This window comes from Apostichopus japonicus, chromosome 3, assembly GCF_037975245.1.
Source record: "Apostichopus japonicus isolate 1M-3 chromosome 3, ASM3797524v1, whole genome shotgun sequence".
NCBI classification, from domain to species: domain Eukaryota; kingdom Metazoa; phylum Echinodermata; class Holothuroidea; order Aspidochirotida; family Stichopodidae; genus Apostichopus; species Apostichopus japonicus.
The window spans coordinates 20,795,594-20,817,640 of NC_092563.1; the positions used below are offsets into that span (position 1 = coordinate 20,795,594).

The 22,047-nt window shown below is 36.6% G+C and overlaps 2 protein-coding genes across 7 annotated transcripts in view; both read left to right on the plus strand.

Annotated features, from left to right (window-relative positions):
* LOC139965415 (monocarboxylate transporter 12-like) overlaps positions 1-22,047 on the plus strand; it is a 60,282-nt gene that overhangs the window by 26,526 nt on the left and 11,709 nt on the right. For 4 of the 5 annotated variants that reach the window (XM_071967747.1, XM_071967748.1, XM_071967744.1 and 1 more), the window contains 3 exons: positions 1,157-1,205; positions 2,228-2,491; positions 4,660-6,366. The exons of the other annotated variant lie outside the window; for it this stretch is intronic. The gene's annotated coding sequence lies outside the window, so the exon portion shown is untranslated. Of the gene's footprint in view, positions 1-1,156; positions 1,206-2,227; positions 2,492-4,659; positions 6,367-22,047 lie in introns of those variants that run through there. 5 annotated transcript variants of the gene reach the window in all.
* Positions 11,373-20,788, plus strand: LOC139965413 (monocarboxylate transporter 12-like). 2 transcript variants are annotated; one of them, XM_071967740.1, is made up of 6 exons: positions 11,381-11,969; positions 13,369-13,665; positions 14,321-14,760; positions 16,122-16,347; positions 16,937-17,080; positions 17,667-20,788. In XM_071967740.1, exons 1-6 carry the CDS (start codon positions 11,810-11,812, stop codon positions 17,927-17,929), a joined length of 1,530 nt encoding a protein of 509 aa, XP_071823841.1. In that variant the 5' UTR covers positions 11,381-11,809; the 3' UTR covers positions 17,930-20,788. The 2 variants fall into 2 exon arrangements, with proteins under 2 accessions (XP_071823842.1, XP_071823841.1); XM_071967741.1 differs by lacking the exon at positions 16,937-17,080 and having other exon boundaries at positions 11,373-11,969.

The window sequence follows — 22,047 nt, forward strand, 5'->3', positions numbered from 1 at the left end:
ATTCTGCTCTGATATCGATTCCGCAAAGTTTCATCTTTCGGTGTAACAAATACTTTTCAAGTTTCCGTTTACTGTTAATTTGATCCGTGAATTTTATTTCAGCGATTTCTAAGAACAGTTTATGAACTGTGGTTTGAGTGTGAGTGTACTAATTACTATGTGCAACGCTATACGTTCGCGAGTATGTCCGTTATATATATTAGGCAATCCAATGTGCTTACACGTGAGTTTATTTGCTGCGGAAATGGGAGTGCTAACATCAAGTCGCCTGTTTTGCCTATTTGCAAGCACTACGTCAATAACCATATTGAAGCGTTCGAACAAACGGAGCAAACGGAAACAAAATGAAACGTCGAATGGGGACAATTTTTACATGGTTAGAAAGAGAAAAATAATAACTACAAGGACAATGTATCAACATTTCCACCAGACAATTCCTTTAATGTGTGAAGTTATTATAGATCAAGGTTTGGTTTGGTTTTGTATTACTTGGTGTGTGATTTCATAACATTGAGTACAAGAACCCCATTGTTTTGATGGAGGTGTGTATAACCACGCACAGTAGACTGACCTGTGTTATCATGCCATAGTGTTATTGTAACAGCTAGTTCTGGTTATACTAACAAGCAGAAATCTAGTGCATTGAAGTCATCGAAACATCAATGCATTTTGCATTCTGGTTTTATGGACGAATCACGCTTTGCCTCTTACGTTACCAATAAGTAAGTCTATGGAAACTACATATTGAGAGGTGTTCCTATATGTTTTCTTAGTGTTGTTCAAACGTTAGATTAAAGTTATATATAAATATGATGCTGCTGTGACTTGGTCAATTCTATGGCACCTATAGGTTAACCCACCCTTACTGATTAGATTTTGAACTAGAATACAAGGTTTTACATATAGTTCTATACGCGCTTACGGCTTAGATGCAGCGTCCATCTCCCCAAAAAATTGTGGGCATGCATCAATAGTTTATTTCACCCGCTACAAGATCCAAGCATTAGAACTTATAATGTATCATTTTGGGGGGAAAAAATATCCTTTGGGCCTAATTTATATACGGTATAGAATTTCTCTGCAATTCTACAGCTGAATTAAACGTTTATTTCCGTGGTGCAAGTAATTTCTTACGTTTTTTCTTTTTTCTTTACAGGATGCCTTCTACCAGATCATATTTGTTATCGCACTATCAGGACTTTCATGTAAGCAAAAGTCAAAATATGTTTTCATATCTAAGTTGCTTACGATGGGTTTTCATTTTTGACACCTAAAGTGAATGTTACATTTTGTATAACCATGATGTAATTTGATTCTTTAACATGCTGAGACTTGCAAAGATTTGACTTACTACCTACATATAACAGCTCTGAAGTTGACCATTTGGTAGGCTATATTTGTCCATTGTAATATAAATAAAAATTCATGTCCCCCCCCCCCATCTAATTAATTATAATAACGTTGACGAACTTCGTTAGTTTTAGTCTAGTTAAATTTGAGTTCCAAACATATTTGTGGTTCAATTTATTTAAATCTTTCATTTTCAATATGTGGCTATCGCGTAAATTATCTTTTTAAAGAAAATTCGAAATGTCATTGAGTGAAAACAATCATCCGGAAATTATGTTTATTTGAACAAATGCTACCTATTGTTTATGTAGGTTAGGCTAAAATGTAGTCAAAATGCAGATACTGCATTAAGGGTAGCGCCATTTCTCCTGAGACTGTGAAAGAAAAATATAGAAAATGTATACGGCTCGGGATATTTGAGGCAAATTAAAGAATTCAGGAAAATCAGCTGGAGGGGCTCTAGATGTCAATCCGTGTCATGGCGAATTATTCCTTGTAAAGTGCGACATGTCTTGGAAAAGACTTATAAAAAAAAGTTATTTGTCTAAATGGAACATCTATAGATGTTTTTAGCGTTAACAAATGGCTTATTAAGTAACAGATAATTCATTTCTCCATGATTATTATGTACTGCCGTATATTGTTAGACCTTTCAAGTTTACTGCATCCGAATCAAAAATGATTCACTCTTGATCCACTTTCGGTGGACTTAACTGGGTAGAGGTCGGCCGAGAATAAAGTTTATATCCACATTCAGAATCCTGAAATTTCAACGCAATACATAGGCCTGTGTATGTAGCCTTTTATTTCTTTTATATTTGATGTTTTATAACAAATTAGTTGTTACTAAACATCTATCTTACTATTTCATCTATAGCCTTGGCAAACGAAAATAAAGTCACCTTCGCAACTTGTCCTGACGACATGACTTTTGAAAACCTCGATAAGAACGATACGCTCAAAGTTGCTTTGGATGAACCGGTAGTCGACTACAATCCTGATGGAACTGTCAATATCGAGATTGACAAACCGGTTGATGATAAATTTGATGTTGGGTGCACCAGAGTGACGTATATCGCAACTGATGATGCCGGAAACACAGCTACCTGTAGTTTTCTCGTCTGCGTTGGGTCATTTGCATGTAAGTTGTTGGTATTTAACAAGTTCGCAAAATCACTTTCTTGATAGGTTGTAGACCGTTTATAGTAACACTATTATTATTGCAGATTGCATTTTCTATACAACTTTTACTTTTTTGGAGGATGACCCTTTAAAAAACGAAGGATCATCAAGTATATCATTAGTGATACAATCCGTAGGCTATTAGGACAAATACTCAAATGCTCACATAAACTCGATAGGAAATATATGACTATTAATAGCCTGAAATCTGATGTTGATGTGAGGTTCTAATCACACGTTTGGTCAAACTTATTATAACCGGTATTTAATTATTAATACAAGGATTCACATAAACATTTAAGACTTCACTGAGGAAATGTCCCTTTAAATATCTGAGTATAATAAAAGAGATAAAGACCAAAACTATTATGACCTCAAATAACGTTACTGTTTACATGCAATGCAGTTAAGTTTGCCAAGGACAAAATAGCGTTGAATGGTATCCAAAAACTTTCTGTTGATCATATTTGAATTTCAAAGAACATCAATATTAGACAGCATAAGGAGGTGAAGTCACCATCACCTCAGCATCCATAGCAAAGCATAGCATAGCATTTCATAGAGTTTAGTATTTTTCAAAGGTGTAAACATTGAAGCCCTAATGGTTATATGTAAACATTATCGGCGATAAGATTCCGGTTAGGATTTCATGTGTTATTTGATGATGGATGATAATTTGACTATACCAGCAAATCTTCTAAAAATCACTTAAAACAAGGTTGCATTTGAACAAATTAATGCATTTGATCAAATTATTCAAGGGCCTTCTTTGCGATTTCTTTACCAATTAAGTTTCATGAGTTTATATGTATGTCATGATTAGATTTTTGTTTTAAACCTACGTGTTAACCTTTTCATCAGCAAACTTCAAACCAACTTCGAAATAATTTAAATAACATTTTAACCAATACTTTAATAAATTACCAAATTTAGCGGTGATGAGCACTTCTTGTAGGTATGTATGTTTTCATGACAAGCTATATCAATACTCCCATATAAAATTATTTTCCTTTTTGTATTACTTGAAAGGTGTTACATTCGATATTTGAAATAGTTCAACAACCATGACTCAGAATATTTGGATTCCTTGCGCTGTTTACCAGTATGGCTATTGCAAATACTATACAGTGAGTGGGCCTGAAGTTTCGATCCTAGCAGGATCTTCTTCAGAGGCTGATTTTTTTTTTCGAAACGTCAGGCCCACATACTTTTTACAAATTCTCTTATACAGGCTCTTTAGTGGATAAGCAGTTTGCTAACAGCTTTTGTTTTATTTTATTTTGAAAATACTATACCATAGAGAAGTACAAAGTCAATGCGTACAGGCTTGTAACAGAACGAGACAGTCACGAAGAATTTGTGTAAAATTTCAAACATTTTTATCATAATGAGAAAGACACTGCTTTTACAAAATAATCAGAGTAAAGCCTCCTTTTTAAGAAATGTCACACATGATAAAGTCTACAGGGTGGGAAAACCTAAACAGCTTGATCCACTCTCAAACCCCAGTCCTCTAACATTAACAGTACTGTGTGATCATGACGTGTGTTACAACTAGTGAGATACCATGTCAGTGGCTTGTCGCAAAGTTATCGCGAAGATCGCCCGTTGCCTTCATTCTGTATGAGACACTGGATCTATGTTTTTTCATAAGTCGAAAATTAACATCAAGCCCCACGTAAACGTTGATCTATCGATAAGTGAGCAACAAAAAAGGCCGGGATACAGAAATTGACTTTAGCGTGACGTTACCATTCGGTCATGAAGGGTTCCCGCTTTTTTGGCATTCGTAAACCACATGGTCTTTGTGTAGAGCATTTGCGAATATCTGAAACCGTATTTGTTATCGTATTTCCAATTCCCAACCTTTGTAATATTTATAAATATTCCTATAGGAATAATGTTCCTATTGGAACAATTATGTAGTAAACTAAATATTCAATTCATAAAATTCAATCATAAAATCTGTCAGTGATCGCATGGTGTTAGAATATGATCCATGGATATATATTGCGACACATCCGCGGCGGTTCTGGCGACCAGTTTTGTTGTGTTTTTATTGTGATTATTATTTTATTATGATTTTGTGTTATATGTATATAAATATTTATTTCTGTCTCTTTCCAGTTACACCTGGTACTATATTGGTGATAATTGCAGTTGCAGTTGCGGTTGTCACCGTAGGTTGTGTCATCATTGTTTGCAAGTGCAAGTGATTGCCTTAATTCTCAACCTCTCAAATTTTCAACCTCTCGACGTCGACATGTGAAGCCTACTTTTTTAACCTGCTTAAGTGAGAAATAACCCATTCAATAATCAGAGTCTTACATAATATGAAAGAGGCTGGAGTAATCAGTATATCTCACAGAACAACTGAACAACAAATTGACTCTGTTTGAGACATAATGTGTCTTAAAGTAGCCTATTCCTTCAAAATGGCCATTCCACATCCAAATGAAAACACATCGAAATGACATTTGAAAATGCGCCCTTTAATAATACCACTGCTATAACAGTTTACCTGCCTCGGGCATTTCAATATGCTCTCGAGGTAGATCGGGGGAACTTTGAGCTGAGGAAGTGACTTTTCCATGCTCGTTCCCTTGTTAGGCTTGGCGAATTGATTACGTAACACAGGCTAATGTTCCTTGAAAGGTTAATAACCTTGAAAGGTGCAGAAGTTGCAAGTGGTGAAAAAGGAAAGGCAGTCTTACTTAAGGGCGGATTTTCAAATGACGACTTGGAAAATGAGATAATCGTACGCATAAAGTACTAAAGTTACTAATTGTGGAGACATTAAATAAATGTTAATTTTCATATAGATTTAAAGTAGGTATTACACTGTAAAAAATCTGGGAAAGGTTACTCCAAAAATTGGGTGAAACCAGGCTGCCCCCCCCCCCCCTATTTGGGGAAGACTCACATTTCCCCTATGTGTGTAAGGTGGTAGATTACCCCGTGTGAGGAAATATCAGCTTTCCTGTCAAAGAGGAAATGTTGCTCTATGAATAAGGGAAAGGTTCCCCTTTTAAGAGGTAAAGTTCATGATACTCCACATTACGGGGGAAACAAAGTTTCAAGTAAGAAACCTCTTTAATTGAGTAAACCTCTTCCCCATATTATGGGGTAAAGTCTTAAATAACCCAAAGTTGAAGGAAAGCTGTGTTATGACAAAGGTATTGATTAATATCCAGCTGTATTTTCTCTTTAAACAAATCAGATATCTTTACAGTATCATATGAGTTAAAGACAATCTAAGGTGAAAAAATTAACTGCAATAATGTATCACTTTATTTTGTTAATGTTTTTTAAAGATCTTCTTATTTTGTACAAATCGTTTTTTGAAAATGTACAGTATCATGTTTATACACTGTATGCTTTTGCTGTTTTTTGAAAATGATTATATAATTTCTTACTAGAAATGTCATTCACACACAAAAATTGTATAATATCACTCTTAAATGTTATCTTTCACACTGTTGCTCAGTAAATTGTTCATACTTCTCAAGTCTGTAGATATTTGAATATATGTATATGTATTTGTATATTGAATATTATGATATTTGATAAGTGGAAATAACCCAACAACTACATGTACTAGTGCATTGACTATTATTCAAAAATTAGAAACAGTTCCAGATATGCAACTTGCTACTTAGAACTCTGTTGAGAGCATGTCTTTTTCATAAATAAAAACTTTAAGTAGACAGTCAACTGAGAACAAAATATATTTATCAGTCATTTTAGTTCACCATATGCTATCTTTATACATGACTGTTAACTACAACCATATTTTCAATTATTCATGTCAGTCTAATATATTTCAACCTTCAATTCTACTAACCTTTTATTCTTCCAGCCCTTTAATTCTCCAAACAGGAAAACACACGTGTTTTTTGTCAACACACTTGTGAATTGTGTTCATCAAAGTGATTAATATCAGAAAGTTCAAACTTTAAACTTGTTCAGATGAATACTTGGATCGAATTTTTAAAAAAACAAACGCTTAACTTTCCAGTAAGATTTGAACAAAAACTATATGAAACTATTAAAAAATGCACAACATCAACTAAATACTTGAATAAATGAATATATTAAGTTCCTCCTTCAACAACTCCATTAATGGCAACATGTCCATCATGGAATTTCTTCCACTAACAAAGAAAGATAGTCTTTATTTTCTCAATTTTTCTACAACTGAAATTACCTTTCTGGGTGTTTTCAAATTGTCCTTCAGTTTCAAGAAAAATTTCTGGATAAATATATATGTTTCTGCCACTTTCTTTGGAAATTCTATGTTGCATGCATAATAAACTCCAAACAGACAGCTAATAGCTTTAGACACTGTTGGTCCATTATACTGTTAGTCTCTCCGACAATGTAGCAAGCTTGAAGATCCTGGCCAGGCTTTCCAACAAGAGCAAAGTGTGGTTCAACATTATAGTGCATGACTGAATGATGTAATCTCTGGTCACTGGCGCGTTCTGCCTGCGGATTAAAAGAGCGGTAAAAGAAACTAATGATAGTGAAAATTAAAAATAACAACTATATATATGTGGTACTTCTTCAACAAAAATTACAAAAGTACAAAAATATAACCGAGGCAAATTGAGAACATATAGTAGACATGATAGCATCGTACTGGTATCAAAAGCTCATATGCCACAAATTTTTGCTTGAGGCTGATGATTAGAAGAAACTTAGAAGGTAAAATGGTAATGTGCACAACCTTTCCTTCAAAATGTAGCCAAAATTACCCTATTTCAGTGCACTTTTAAATTGCAGAAAGAGGCCAGCAAGATTGCATTGGCTTGCTGTTGCTGTGAAAGCTTGCACTTCAGAACCCTGCCAATAATGGCAAAATCAGAACCGATAGCTTCAGAGGCAATGCAGACATTAAAAGGAGAAGCAAACCCAAGGAACCTTTAAATATCTTATATATGAAAGAGGGTAAAATCCGAAATACAATGCTGCAAACTCCAAGTCGATTGACCATGAAATACTCAAATATGGAAGCTGCCATTTTGTTTTAAAACAGGCTGGAAGTGATGTGATTTACTCAGATAACGATTTAATATTTATATTTTGTTTCTAGATCTATCGTCCTTGAGAAATAAATTCCAGGTGTGAGGGTCAAGAACATATGTTTTAACTAAAACACCTATCAAATCTTTGTAATTCACCACTGTTAAGAATATTGTTCTTAATTTGTAAAGATACTCCAAATTTTTCACAAAAAGTACAATCTACTAGACTACCTATGTTATTAATCAAAGTGGTTGCTTCCATGTCAGATTTTTCATGACCAATTGCTTCAATATAATTTAAGTTAAGAATATTGTATGTACTTGTGGTTTTAACTATACTTGGGAATTTTACACTCTTGGGTTTGGGTCTCCTTTAAATTTTTTAAAAAGGAGTAAGGAGAAATTTTAGGGGACATACGATATTTCTATGGGACAGTTTGCATACGCATAGAAGGGGGCAGATTTTGTTATAGTCAAGTACAGTAATAAAGAGATTTAGTCTCCAAATGCAAGGAATATTGATCATCATTTTGTCCTTATAAAGAGAGACGTCTTAAACAATCAACTCGGCCATTTCATGAGTACTAGCAATTTTCTAGAGGTATAAACCCTGAATTTAGTTTTTATTATAGAAATAATACTGTAACCCAACCTCCGTTTGAACTTCATTGAGGTGGGGAAAAGAAGGTATCCCTTTGCATATAAAGCAGGCGACGCTTTGCAAGGTCTCATACGGGACTTTTGCACAGGAGCCTGTGGGAGAAAGTAACCTTTTTGCCTTTTCCTTGAAAACAAGCCCTTGAGCTGTCCTAAGACATCCAGAAATAAAAATGAAAAATAAAATTTCACACCAGATGGCATATTTTTACACCCTCAAAAAATCAGGTTAGGCCCAAAGGATGTTTTTTCCCCAAAATTCTACATTATCAGTTCTAATGCTTGGATCTTGTAGCGGGTGAAAAAAATATTGATGCATGCCCAAAAATTTCTGGGAGATGGACGCTGATTTAAGTCGTATAGAACTATATGGAAAACCTTGTATTCTAGTTCAACATCTAAACAGTAAAGGTTGGTAAACCTATTGGCCATAGAATTGACCAAGTCACGGCAGCATCATATTGTAACTTCCATATATGACTTTAATCTAACGATAATTTGAACATTATAACTACAGCGTAAAAAGACAACAACGTTCAATATCTAATTGATTTCGTCCTACTTATGACCGTTGAAATTTCAGGACGTTTATAATGACAATGGAAAAACTTACCATGGTGAAATAATTCGCGTTATCTCCTGTGAAGCAAATCAGATTTCTTGACAGATCGTGGTTTGATATATTGTGTGATGGCTTATATCAAAAAGTTATACTCAACTTAAAACGAAGAATCTATTGACTCTTGGATCCTGACATCATCACACAACGGAGGGATTACATGAGATTGCAAAGCTGCCTTCTTTAGTTTTTAAAGAATTATGAGTGAACACTTCACCAACGGAGGATTAAGTAATCAAGATCATCCAGGGCAAGGATAACTTACAGCAAAAAAACTCTGAACCAAGCGGAAGGACATAATCCCTGATTTGTGTGATGTGTCATGTAGAATCCCTATCAACTATCACCCCTTAGGCTAGGTTAATTAAGGATTCCACCTCACCATCACACTACACATCTAAATCTTAGTCTTACATAAGATTTCGAAGCAAGTGTTCAAGAATAAGAATACGAGGCGTAAGGTAATGTGAAATCGAGTAGTTTGATTCGATGCACATTAACATAAACATTCCCTTCTACTTTCAAAAAGAAAAGAAAAGGTTGACCTTAATGGTTTTATGGCTTGAATAAACTATACATACAATACTGAAATCAAACCAAAGCTATCTTTAATATGTCCATTTCACTTAGTAACCAAGTTAACTCTTAATAAACAACACTTTGCCTCTTACTTTGGATTACTTTTTACTCGAACAACTTTTTTTAAAAGCTTCTTGCGAATTAAGCTGCCTTATCGCCAATAGCAACATTTCTGACAACTGTGCTAACTGAACTTAACAATATATTACCTCAAACAACTTTCCAAACGGCACGTTTTCTTTTATAAGCTTCTTGTGAGTTAAACTGCCTTAACCGCAATAGCAACATTTCCGCAACTGTGCTAACTGAATTTTCACTTACAATAGCTCAATCCTTCTTTCTTGCCTGAGCCACTACATATCTCGCTTCTCGGCCTTTTGACTAAAATCATGTGTAGTATCTGATGGTGATACACACCCAACGGTGATCACACAGTCACAGTTTCGATGCAAGGGGACTGGGGTTAGAGAGCGGATCAGTCGTTCGGTAGTGAGGTATTCGTGCCCAGGTTTTTTGTCCTGGTGACTTTTCTTAAAAACTACCTATCTTGGCATTTCGGCTGAGATTCTATACAGCAACGCTTCTCGGGATTCTACCTAAGATCGTATGTACCATTAGATCCAACTTGTAGTTCAACTCTAATACTCACCTGACCGATGATCACAATCACAATCTCTATGCAACCAGGCTGGGCTTCACCCACCACCCTGCAGTGGGCATCAAACCTATCCGATATCCTAACTTACTCTAATTTGATAAATGTCTGATATTTAATTGAATTACTGTCTCCACCTCGAGAAACACCCTAATTGTCTATAAATGTGGCTGAAATTAATACAAAGGGTTCTTAACATAATCTACACTAAATAAACAGGTCTATTAGAGTCATAAGTTATCGCTATGTTTTTAAAAAAGTCTGAAATTGGGTCAAAAATCGATTTAAAAAAATTACATATCGATAACTTATGACCCCTATAAGTCCTGATTTTTTACTTCGATCGATAATCGAAACTGTAAAAGATCCACAATCAATCGCTTACTGAGCTGCTACCCAAAGGTGGAACAGAGTTTTAACCTCGAAAATTATCCTAATTGTCCATAGTCATTTTTATAGACTCATAACCTCTTTGCAAAACAAACACCAATAAAGATTTTCATTATATTAAAGTCCATACGAAGCTTCCGCATCGCTCTTATACGCTAGGTGGAGCTTATTTTGGTGGGCGCAACTTATTTACATGTCATTATCTACCCTGAGGTGGTGAAGTTCAAAGATGCAACACCTGATGGCGCATTCTACCGTATCAATGTCCAAGTTTAATTAATAGCCTTTGTCAAGGTCTGGGTAGAGGCCTGTTTTTTTTGTGTTTGCTCACCTTAGTATAAAGGTGTTCCATAATATGTCTATATATCTCACCACCGTGTATAATAATAATAATACTAAGTATATATATTACAATGGAACACCACTTTTCGAGTACATGTGCAAGTATATAGCAAAATACTAGGGTAAAGGAAACGGAATAAAAAAATATGAAGAAGTTATGTTACAAATCTAAAGCAAAGTTTTGTTTGCATTGATGATAAACGATGAATAAACGGAGGGAAAAAAAAATAATAATAACAATTATAATAATAATAATAAATAAATCGGCTTCATAACGCTTGACTATGGAATAACAAGACAGACGGTATGCTAACAATTCCAAATAATTGCAATATTTCCCACACAGCAGTATCCTACACTATAGCAGTACAAAGTTTAGTTTCCTTGGCGTTCCATAAATCGGCTACATAACGCCTGCCTTTGGAATAACCAGACAGCCGTATATGCTGCGTAGATATATATATATATATATATATATATATATATATATATACGGACGGATATATGAATAACGCAACCCTGTCATCGGGTTGCATCATACTTTGGCAACGAGTGCAAAGTAGTCATATTTCCTGTTATGTTCTCGCGTAGGATAGAATAACTGCATTTGCATTGTTTGTTACATGGAGTAATGTTGAACAAGTCGGAGGACACGATTGTACTTTTTAGTGGAAACCGTACTGCAGTAAGTAAGCCTACGCACACACTTGAACGACGGCACAATTCATTGGTTGGGGCACGACGATTGTAGGTCAAAGGTTATCACCGGGGGACCTTCGTCAAAATGTCTGAAGATTGATTTCAACATAAAAGATATTTGTTTGAGTAGCGTGTGCATTGTTACCGGTGTTATGAAGGTCGTGTGCGCTGGTTTGTATCAAGTGCAATACGAAGTGTAAAATCCAAATCATTCCATTCACTCGTCTGTTATGGTTTGTACGCAATCATATGCGCTGTCAGCATTAACGTTCAAATGCTTTACTCATTTTTACTTCGTCGTTGTAGATCATGAATCGCCGCATGGAAGAATGGATCAAGTGTAGGTGGGGATGGGTGGTATGTGGTGCATCGTTCTTCATTCATGTGGGGATGTATTCGCTAGCCAATACATTTAGTCTTCTTTTTGTAGACATTCAGCGAGACTTGAACGCGACCGCAGTGGAAACAGGTAAATTTCTCATTGCTATATATCTATATATATACATTTATTTATTTATTTATATAATTGAAATCGCAGTGAGTTGGAAAACCCAGAACAGTGAATAAAAACTTCCAGCCTCCATCGGGATTCGAACCCGGGCCTCCCGCTTTATATGCTACATATATATATATATATATATATATATATATATATATTTATATTTATTGATTTGTTCTTGTATCCTTTCTCGTGAGCATACTCAGTCATATATCGATTTTGAAGTTCAAGGCAAGTATAATCAACGCAAGTAAAATAATGAATCAATAGTTTACCAGGGGGAACTTGGAAGTGAGGTAGATGGCTGGTCTCATGATAGAAGAGAGGGTAACCAAGGGCTGCAAGGGGAGCGAAAGAAAGGCGAATATAAGCTGAGAGTTGATTTCGCTTTATGTGTTTATAGCTTGTGATGAAAATCATTCGAAGAGATGTCAGCGATTCATTCTGAGGCTGTAGCTCCATTAGTTCAAATATACTTTGATGCATTTTACCAAAAGCAAACGAAGAAGAAGAAGAAGAATAAAGATCTCATTTGTAATTACCGAAAAGTTATCTTAAGGCTTAAACGTTGGAGGTGCTTAAATCAAAGCGACTTTAGTCGTTATTGTTTACCGTTGGTAGTATTCATACAATTTAACGTGGTTTCTCATTTATCTTTAGTTACTTTATTTCTCTTATTGTCAGTATTTCTACCTTCTGTTTTAAATCTCTTTCATTTGCTTCCTTTCTTGGTGTATCTTACCGTCTTAACTTGATTTTTACTACAAAATTCTTTTTTATTTGTCTTTGAAACTGAGGGCCTCGGGGAAGATAAGCTCTGGCTTACCGGGTCACCCTCAATTTAATATATTTTAAATAAAATAAAATAGTCTTCCAGGAAAACAAATCTATCTCAAACAGTTGATAGTCCTGGTTTAACCCACTCACAGGGTGTCTTATTAGTTGTCACCCTCTGAGCTTCAAGGGGTCAACATGTAATCTCAAATGGTGAAAAATTGTCTCAAGGAATCAACAGGTTATCTCAAGTTGACCCAAAATTGGATCGCAAAATATTCGATTGCTTGGGTCCGGCGGACGCAAACTTTCTCTGAATAAGTGAGTTAACTTAAAACATTGTCATGAAAATCAAAAACATATCCTGCTGAATTTGGTGATGTCGTCACTAACGGTTCACTCTACTGTTGCCAGCTGCATTATTTTAAGTATTTGTCAAATTTAAAACCTTCATACTTTACCATACTACAAAATGCTATATAGAAGTGATTATTGACCTTAAGATGCAGGAAATCTCCAACATTTTCGTTAAGCAAAACAACTTCAGGCGTCGCTGTATATCATCCCTTCAATCATATTGCTCCAAATTCGACAGGTTGGATAGGGTCAGTCATATGGGGTGTTCAGATGTTCTCATCTCCGCTGGGAACATTTCTGGAATCCTGTTTCACACACCGTCCAGCTCTTATCCTCGTCATCATCGTAGCGTCTGGTGCAATATTCGTCTCGTCATTTGCGCAATCGGTCCAACAACTCTTTGTAACGTTGGGCGCCATTTATGGTCTCGCCCTAGGGACATCTTGGTTCATCATGCTGTGCGTGATAGTTCAATACTATCCTACCAAGAATACAGTTCGTGCTATATCTTTTGCCACGTTGGGAGGAACAATTGGTGAGCAAAATTTACTGATTTTTAGGACATGCCATCCATGTACACATTTTCCAAATGATGCAAATTATCAATATCTTTAAATGTGAAATGGTGTGAACGGCCGTTTACTATGCTTTCTCCATTGTTTCACAATATTATTGATTGTCGTATGATTAATGTTCGATGCAAAATGTGTCTAGGAGACGAAAGTGACAGAATAGAAGAAACGTTGGCTTAACTAATGTTCATGTAATGAAACGTATCCTGAACATTAATTACGTATTCGCGTGGTATCTGTACACAATACGTGGATCAAACATTGGGAATTGGTCTTATGGTAGACGCTTCAAGGTTAGCGCAAAAAAAGATCTCACTTCCTTGAAATGTTAAAAGTGTTAAGAAACAGTTATCAAACTATCAGAACATGATATGACAAAAGAAAATGTATATGGCTTGCATCATGATGGTAACTTGTAAATGTGTCAGTGTTACAGAAAACAACCATCAGACTGACTTAAAGAAACACATAATAGTTTATTACAACCATTGTTATTCTTCTCTTTTCAAAAATAGAAAGGAAACAGTAATTGGAAGAGTTTCTAGTAAATTATTGGTTGATTGATTGATTTCATAGTACGATTTTTATTGTTGCTGTTTCTCTTCCCGACCAACTCAGCTACACTTGTCGGTAGTACACCAGTAAATATGAGCGTAGAGGCCTTTGGGTGGAGAAGAACCCTGCAATTCATCGGTGCATTCACACTTATTCTGTCGTTACCACCAGCTGTTTTGATGTTCCCTCCAAAAGACAAAGTTTATGAATCATCACGAAGGGACTTTGAAGATAACATAGAGGCAATATCAGGAAGCACATCGAATATTCAAATACACCAACAGAAGGTTTGTACCTCAAGAGAAACTAATCTGCATCAAAATGACCGCGACATGCGGGAAGACGATAAGTCGAAAGTGGACAGAGGAGATGTCGTGACCACAACCAAGACAATGGCTTCGCGTTTAGAGAGATGGAAGAAGGTTATTTGTGTCGATGCGTGTCTCTATAGTATCTTTACCGTAACGTGTGCTATGCTATGGGCTGTCTTCTTCATAAACATAGTAAGTTCGAAAGAAAGCTAATTTGTATTATATATATATATATATACATCGCCATTTGTCTTACCGAATTGTGATATGCTATTTACACTTTGCCACTGTTGCCTTCTCAAAAGAGCAAAGTTAGTTTTCGAGATGAAAAAGTGAACGAATCGGACCGGAAAGATCGCTGAAACTGGCGGTTAGAACTCGCATCGTCTACTTGATAAGTTTTTTTTTTCTTATTGTTTTGTTTGAAAAGAAAAACAGCTTCACACCGCTCCCTCCACCGCCCCCCCCCCCATCTTCCCTGCACCCAGAAACACAATGCAATACAAGTCGCGATCTCATTGCAGTGATGCAATAGTATCGTCGCAACAAGTACAATTGTTTTGTACAGTTTGGTAGAGGACATTTCATTTCCTGCTATCATTGTAAAAATCATCGATCATATCTCATTTAGTTCATATTTCCAGCTTATATATTCTTTAATATACTTATAACTTATTTGGTACTGAAGTTACTGGCTCTAACCGGGTAGATTCATCTTAAATTTTATTTCTAGAGAACAAGGATATGACATGAAATGCAGATACAACCACCAATGAAGCAAATATGTGTGTTTACTCAATCGACCGTGGCAGGTTCCGATGAACAAGGTATGTCTCTATAGGAACTACCGTCTGCGCAACTAGCGACATATTCGCGAATCTGCGCCAGTCACGTGACGGTGGTATTAGAAGTCGATGGTACCAATTGGCATATCACAGAGGGAAACTTAACCGAGTTACGGTACCTATAGAAGGCGATTGATGCAGGTTTGAAAGATTCCCGTCTATTGGATAAAACAAGTGACGGGTCAATCTAACAAACAATTGCAAGATGTGGTTAAAATGTCTTCGTTAAAATTGCTTGTTCAACGTGGAGAGATCTCTACACGTGCATGGAATGTTTGCGTTAGTAATTCCAGCATTTCCAACCTGTTGCTTGCAAATGCCGTGCTAAAATTTTGAATCTTGAAAATGAAATTGACGAAATCTGCTATTTTGCAAAACATGAGCATCAAAAGGTTGATTTTGGCATCGTCCTTCTATGACGTATGGTTGGACACTACATACGACCACAAGCTTCCGTCAGAGAAACACCATGATAGGAAGCAACGGAGAGGCGAGAATCTGACATCTCCTGGCTGCATGGCGTAATATGGTGGATACCAAACGAGGGCCGTGAAATTCTTAGAACCTGTCTGTAAGGGAAGCCTCTCTCTCCCCCCTCTCTCTCTCCACCTCTCTCTCTCAGACTGTTTGAGGGCACGGACGATATATATAACGATGTTTTGTGGGAAACTAATTCCCTTCTATACTTTTCACTTCTGTATCTTCCAGATCAGTTACTATGAGAGTGTCGGTATAACTTCACATCAAGGTGCTATGCTTTTGACAATTACCGCCACGTTTGAAATGGTTACCAAGGTAACACTTGTTGTAATTGGAGAGAGGTTCCCGTTCAAGAAAACGTACCTTCTGTTGACTAAGGTCATCGGGATGATTGGGCTTTCATTGACAATGGTTGTCGCGACCACCTTTCCACAGTTCGTCGTATTGAGTTGTGGTAAGTTTCAGTTACACAATTTTCATTTACTTTCAACTAATTCGTATAGCGTTATCGTATGCGTACTAGAGAGAGTTAGACAGGGACGTAATGTTTCAAGACATTTTCCTACCGATATAAGGATATTATCGATTTCTGAATCTTTTACAAAGGATATGTATGACACGGGAATATGTTGGCGTCTATTCCAGTGTAGGCCAGATCATATAAGCTGTGTGCGTTGAGTTCAAAGACTCAAGAGAACAAGAAAGAAAACCCCTGCCGCTACCTAAATCAATCAGGAGAAATTAACAACTCATCCCCCCCCCCACCTACCCCTCACCTTTGAAATCCTTTGCAAGCCATGCACTGTCACTAGCATAATATTAACTCGTTAATACTATTCGTACTGTCACTGTGGTCATGCATGTCATTACTATATTATGTGTTGATGCAATGAGAAATGTTCTCGAATGACATACACATGTGTTATAATATCGAAGCCAAAGAGTGTCTGAAGATATACCATGCATTTCCCTTCTCGTGAACAGTACTACTGAATAGGAATGTGAAACCAAATGGGCAAGTATATGATTCTTATTTCTTGCAGTGACCGGTATTCTCCGGGCGGCCTTTAACGTTCTTTTGTATCCTTGTAGTATTGAAACCCTAGGACAGAGTTGCAGCGATGAGGTGATAACTTTAACATCAATATCCAGAGGAATAGGGTTTCTTACAGGAACCATCCCAGCTGGTAAATAAAAGTTACTCCAATCAGTCTGCACTTTCTCAAAGCTATTGAACTGGCTGTGCTTGTGGCTTTAAGTATTTTTTGCTTTGTAAAATAATTTAGTAATAATTGTAATTCCTAATCTTTCATTTGTTGTTCTTTATCTCTGGTTTATTGTTTATGCGAAGTGAGTAGCGGGTGTATCGTCCAAATAACCTTTGTCTTCCCAACTTCCATATAAATTCATTTAGAGCTATACGTATTGCATCGGGGATATTCTTGTTTGTGTCATTCTGAACACCAAGCGATGTAATATATCTCCATATCGGATAGCTCGCAGGTGTAATTAAAAGGTATATCCAGTCACTCACAGGCAAGAAATACAGAATAGTTGTTATCCCACAAGTGTGTTGTAATGATAATCCTATAAATGTGGGCAAAACATTCATGGCCCAGCGTGTGGTGGGTAAAGTAAGTGATTATGTTTCCATGTGGCTGGTCGTTTCCCTTCAGCTTACCACCAGGTTGTAGCAAATTCACCATGAAACCTTTAATAATGCAATATTCGCCGATTCAACGAGCTAATCCATCGTTTCGCTCTCATTTGCAGGTGCTATCTACGATAAGTTTGGGTCATATAGGGTTTCATTCCTCATCGTAGCAACCACTTCACTTGTTTCTGCTCTGTCGTTGTCGATGGTCCTCCTGCGTCAGAAACTTGTGAGAAGACGCTCTAAAGTATCAACAGGACCGCGTCAATGTAACGAATCGAAGAAGAATTTGGACCTACGTGTGTCTACCGAAACATCTGTGTATAGTAAACCAAAGACACAAGATGATAAGTATATTCCAGAACGTGTGGAGATCATCTAGATATTCATCTCCTGGGATAAGCCGAACAATGGCATGACAAGTGATGACATATATTATGGCACTAAAGATATACCGTAGTTAGTATTTCCTGGTCAGTAATCGTAAAGAAAGATACTCTTTAGAGATCTGCATTACTACTGACTGATACAAATTAAACAGATTTCGTTGTAGAAATGTGTAACATCATCTTTAATAAGATATTCCGATTCATCAAATTGTATATTTGAATGAAGATCGTTCCTCCCTTCCGTGTAGTGTTGGGGGTTTATAGGGACTCCAATTTATTATATGGAAAACATGATATTTTATCCCCGACCTTATGTCCCCATCCACAGTCGCTACGCCTCAACTACTGTCCTTAAATAGTAGCAACTGTGTGTCGCGCATATCAATTTCAACATATTTTTCTTATTAGAAGCGCCTATTCGTCAACACACGTAATCGGCGAAGCAAGATGTAGTTGTTAGCCTGAACTCTTATCTATAAACTTATAGGCAATAGCAGAAAACATGGTCAACAGTACTGCAATTGTTTATACTTATGTTTGTCCTATCTATCTTGAGTTAAATTGGGTGTAACATTACGCTATAGTTTCGACTCCAATTTGCCACAATGAATCTATAGTAAAGCCAGGGAGCTGCTACTAGCAGCTCCCTGGTAAAGCATTGGCTTATGTCGGCGTACGTCTTGCAAAATCGTGAAGTTACAGAGGGTCTCTTAAACCAGGTATCTGTCACGTGTCTGTTCTCCGGTTGAATAACCATTGTTGTATCTATGCAGAATCACCGAGACGGATTCCTTTTCTAGCTGTTGAGACTGCAGGTCTGAGTGTCTTGGACCAAAACGTATTCCTTGTTAAATTTGATGTTGTAAACAATTTAAAGTACTAAGAGGCTCGCTGATAGCTTATATCTATAGTTACATAGTTATAGAAGAAACTTATTAGAGTGTTTGCTTCAAATACAAGTGCTGTCAATGTGTTGTTTGCGGTGTGGTTTTTAATGTGTACTTAGTGTGTAGATTCACCATCTCTATTTATAGAACCTTGACATAAACTCCCAAATGGTCAACTGAAAATAAACAAAAATAAGAATAATGCTAACACACAAGGCTCAGTAAGATTTGCATGCGTGCTGGCGTGTGTGTGCGTGTGTGTGTGTATGTGATGGCTAGCTTGTATATCTCCACTACCACATGCTGAATTAATGTCATACTTGGTTAGTTCATTCCCTGTGATTTGTAAATGTGCCCTAATGTTTGTGGTTCCTATCTAAAGAATACCAATGAGTAGACTGGGTTCAACATAAAATTCTTAAAATGTTAATATATCAGCAACCGTATGTCCGATTTAGTTCTTACTCGGTATGGTGATGTAACTATTACATTAAGTGCATGTTCTTTGTAACAACAATTTCCCCCATAGATGTTCATGGTGGGTGGGTTTTGGGGGGAAATCGTCAAAACCAGCTTGCCAACACGATATCTCAACAAACACAGGTTGAATCAATGTGATACTTGGTAAATAGATGCCACATGATGAGTAGATGTGCCATATTGTTCTTGGTTCTCATCTCATATAAATATTGATAAATGGACGGGGCTTAACGTTTAACTTGGTTCATACTAGTATGGTGATGTTAGCACATAGTAAGCACATCTTCAACTTTATGCCATGAATTTTCATCAAATTGCAAGAAATGGATTTTGAACACGGGACAAGAACCAAATGTTCCATGTTATTCATCTTTGACATATTAGGTTTGTCACATTACATTCATACAATCAACCATGTTAGTTTTTGTGTGCACATCATAAAAATATTAATCAGTCAACATAAATTCTTAATCAGTTATCTCTGAAACAGTGTTCGTTTTCTGATTATTGCCAGCTCGTGTGCAAACAACGAACCAACAAAACACGAAATTGTATCACAACTGAACAGACATGACGAATTCTGCAAAGCTTGGTACAAGGTGCTATATATAGATAACATGTGATAGTTTCCATTATGCCATCACCAAGGGGAAGGACATAGAACATGCCTCATGCGCAGGGGCGTCACAGAGCTTCGAGTACGGAGATGGAGTGATGACTTGCAACATTTTTACCCGTTTGTCCGAAAGAAAGTTTCAAATTTCTCGACAACGCAACAACGTTCAAGACGACGTCTTCTTGAGCGTCATGAACGTTGACACCACATGATGAACAACTCAACGATAAAGTGATCCATTTTTACTTCGTTATACCTGTGGCTCTTTAATCCGTCGAAATTTCGATCTTCTTATGAACAGTTTGTCCAAACGAAATTCAACCGAAAATTGAAATTTCGAGATGTAAGGTCGAGACTTTGACGGAAAGCATCGAGATAAAGCGTCGTAATTTTCAGATAAAACGTCAAACAGCCAATCGAAATGTCGACATTACAGTCGTCTATTTTATTGTATTGCCAATGTTCCTTGTGGGCCACCGTAGCATCTGCAAAACAGAACGAGAGACAAAAAGAAGAAGCAGAGTTCGGTACGGGGTCTACGGACCAGAACCTAACCGACTTTAAGATGTTAGGATCTTCAGTATTTTAGATTCAGCCTAGTGTGTGACGGAACATAACATTGTGGAATCTTTACAGAATATAATAATTCTTGCTAAATAACTTGGGGTTGCATTTTTCGACATTTATCTCGTTCATGTTGCTGGTTGTCTACGTAAACCGATACTCTTAGACAATGTCGATGAAAAACGACCAACATTTACAATATACAGAGCGAGGTGCTTTTGTTACAATCCTCTCTTTTGGTTCCGTCTCATGGAATTTTATTAGTTAGAAAGAGGTTCGTAGAGTATACGAATTTCGTCTCAGTATTTGAAAGGAAATTAAAGTATACATATCGAAGTACTGGCTCAAAGACATTGAAGACTCGCCTTAAACCGCGTGCCGCCCTCTGAAAAAGTTAACTTTCCGTTGCTTGTAAGTGAAGTTTTTTTCTTGTTGCTACAAAATGCAGACAGTAATGAACGTGATACCTTGTTATCTTTTATCTGGATCTGAGATATCCATCGCTGTTATGTACACTGTTGTGGGTATTGACCGTAGCTGCATGTATTGACTGTGCACTAAAGTGTCTAATTACCGACGACGGTATAGCAAGCTTTGCGTGTATTTTCTGGCATCGATGGTGGCGTCTAACACTTCTGTTACACCTCATTCGGAACTAGGTCACATTACCGGCATCTTTGTGCGCGAGTCTTCACTCTCTTTAATTTTTTAACCATTTACATACTGTAAAAAACTTAATGTTGATGTTTGTAGATCATTCAAGCACAATACTTGTAGTCTATGTTGTATTTTAATGCTACATTATATTGTTTCCAAGAAATGATTCTTTAAACATCTGAGATGTCCACTAATTTATTGAGTGGCTGGACTACTAAGTCTAACATATAACCGTTAGTTCGTCGGGTTCAACACAAGAAATCCATAGGAAAGCATAAGACTTTTATGGCCTCAAACAAATTTTTACCATGCAATAGCAATTTGCTAAGGAAAACATATAGTGTTGCATGCTATCGAAGAGTGTCCTGGTGTTCATATGACTTTAAAGGAACTTGTTTTGTGTGAGTAGGTAGAATTAACATCATGGATAAACATTAACATATAAATCCTGGACTGAGTGTAGCCGACATTAGCATATTGAATTGTACAAGAGCATTCCAGATAGCTAGCATATTTCAAAAGTTTGATATCCTCAAAAACGGAATAGCCATAGAAACATTATTGGCGCTCATATAGTTTTCTTTTTTCTGAGACCTTGATTTATCAAGAATTACTGCTGACTATAAAGACATCCTCACAAGAGTGAATGTACATTTCTGCCTCACGGAATACTGCTTGCATGGGTAGAGTTAAGTTAAGTCGAACAAAGATCACATTCAACAGAAAAATACTTATATTAAAGTACCATACCGACACCTAGCCAATTTGCCCCATATTCAGTACATGCACATTTGAAGTTTTTTTTTTATAATTTTGGGAATCTCATTAAGTATGTGCAGACTATGACGTGGAGTGTTGGGCTCATGAATATTTCTTATTTTAGCCCTTAATTATAGTTAACCCATAA

What these genes read in the sequence shown, in the direction of transcription:
- LOC139965413 (XM_071967740.1), top strand. Translation starts at nt 11,810, where the DNA reads ATGAATCGCCGCATGGAAGAATGGATCAAGTGTAGGTGGGGATGGGTG. An exon ending in CGCGACCGCAGTGGAAACAG is followed by an intron (nt 11,970 to 13,368) that starts GTAAATTTCTCA and finishes CAAATTCGACAG; the next exon opens with GTTGGATAGGGTCAGTCATA. An exon ending in CACGTTGGGAGGAACAATTG is followed by an intron (nt 13,666 to 14,320) that starts GTGAGCAAAATT and finishes CGACCAACTCAG; the next exon opens with CTACACTTGTCGGTAGTACA.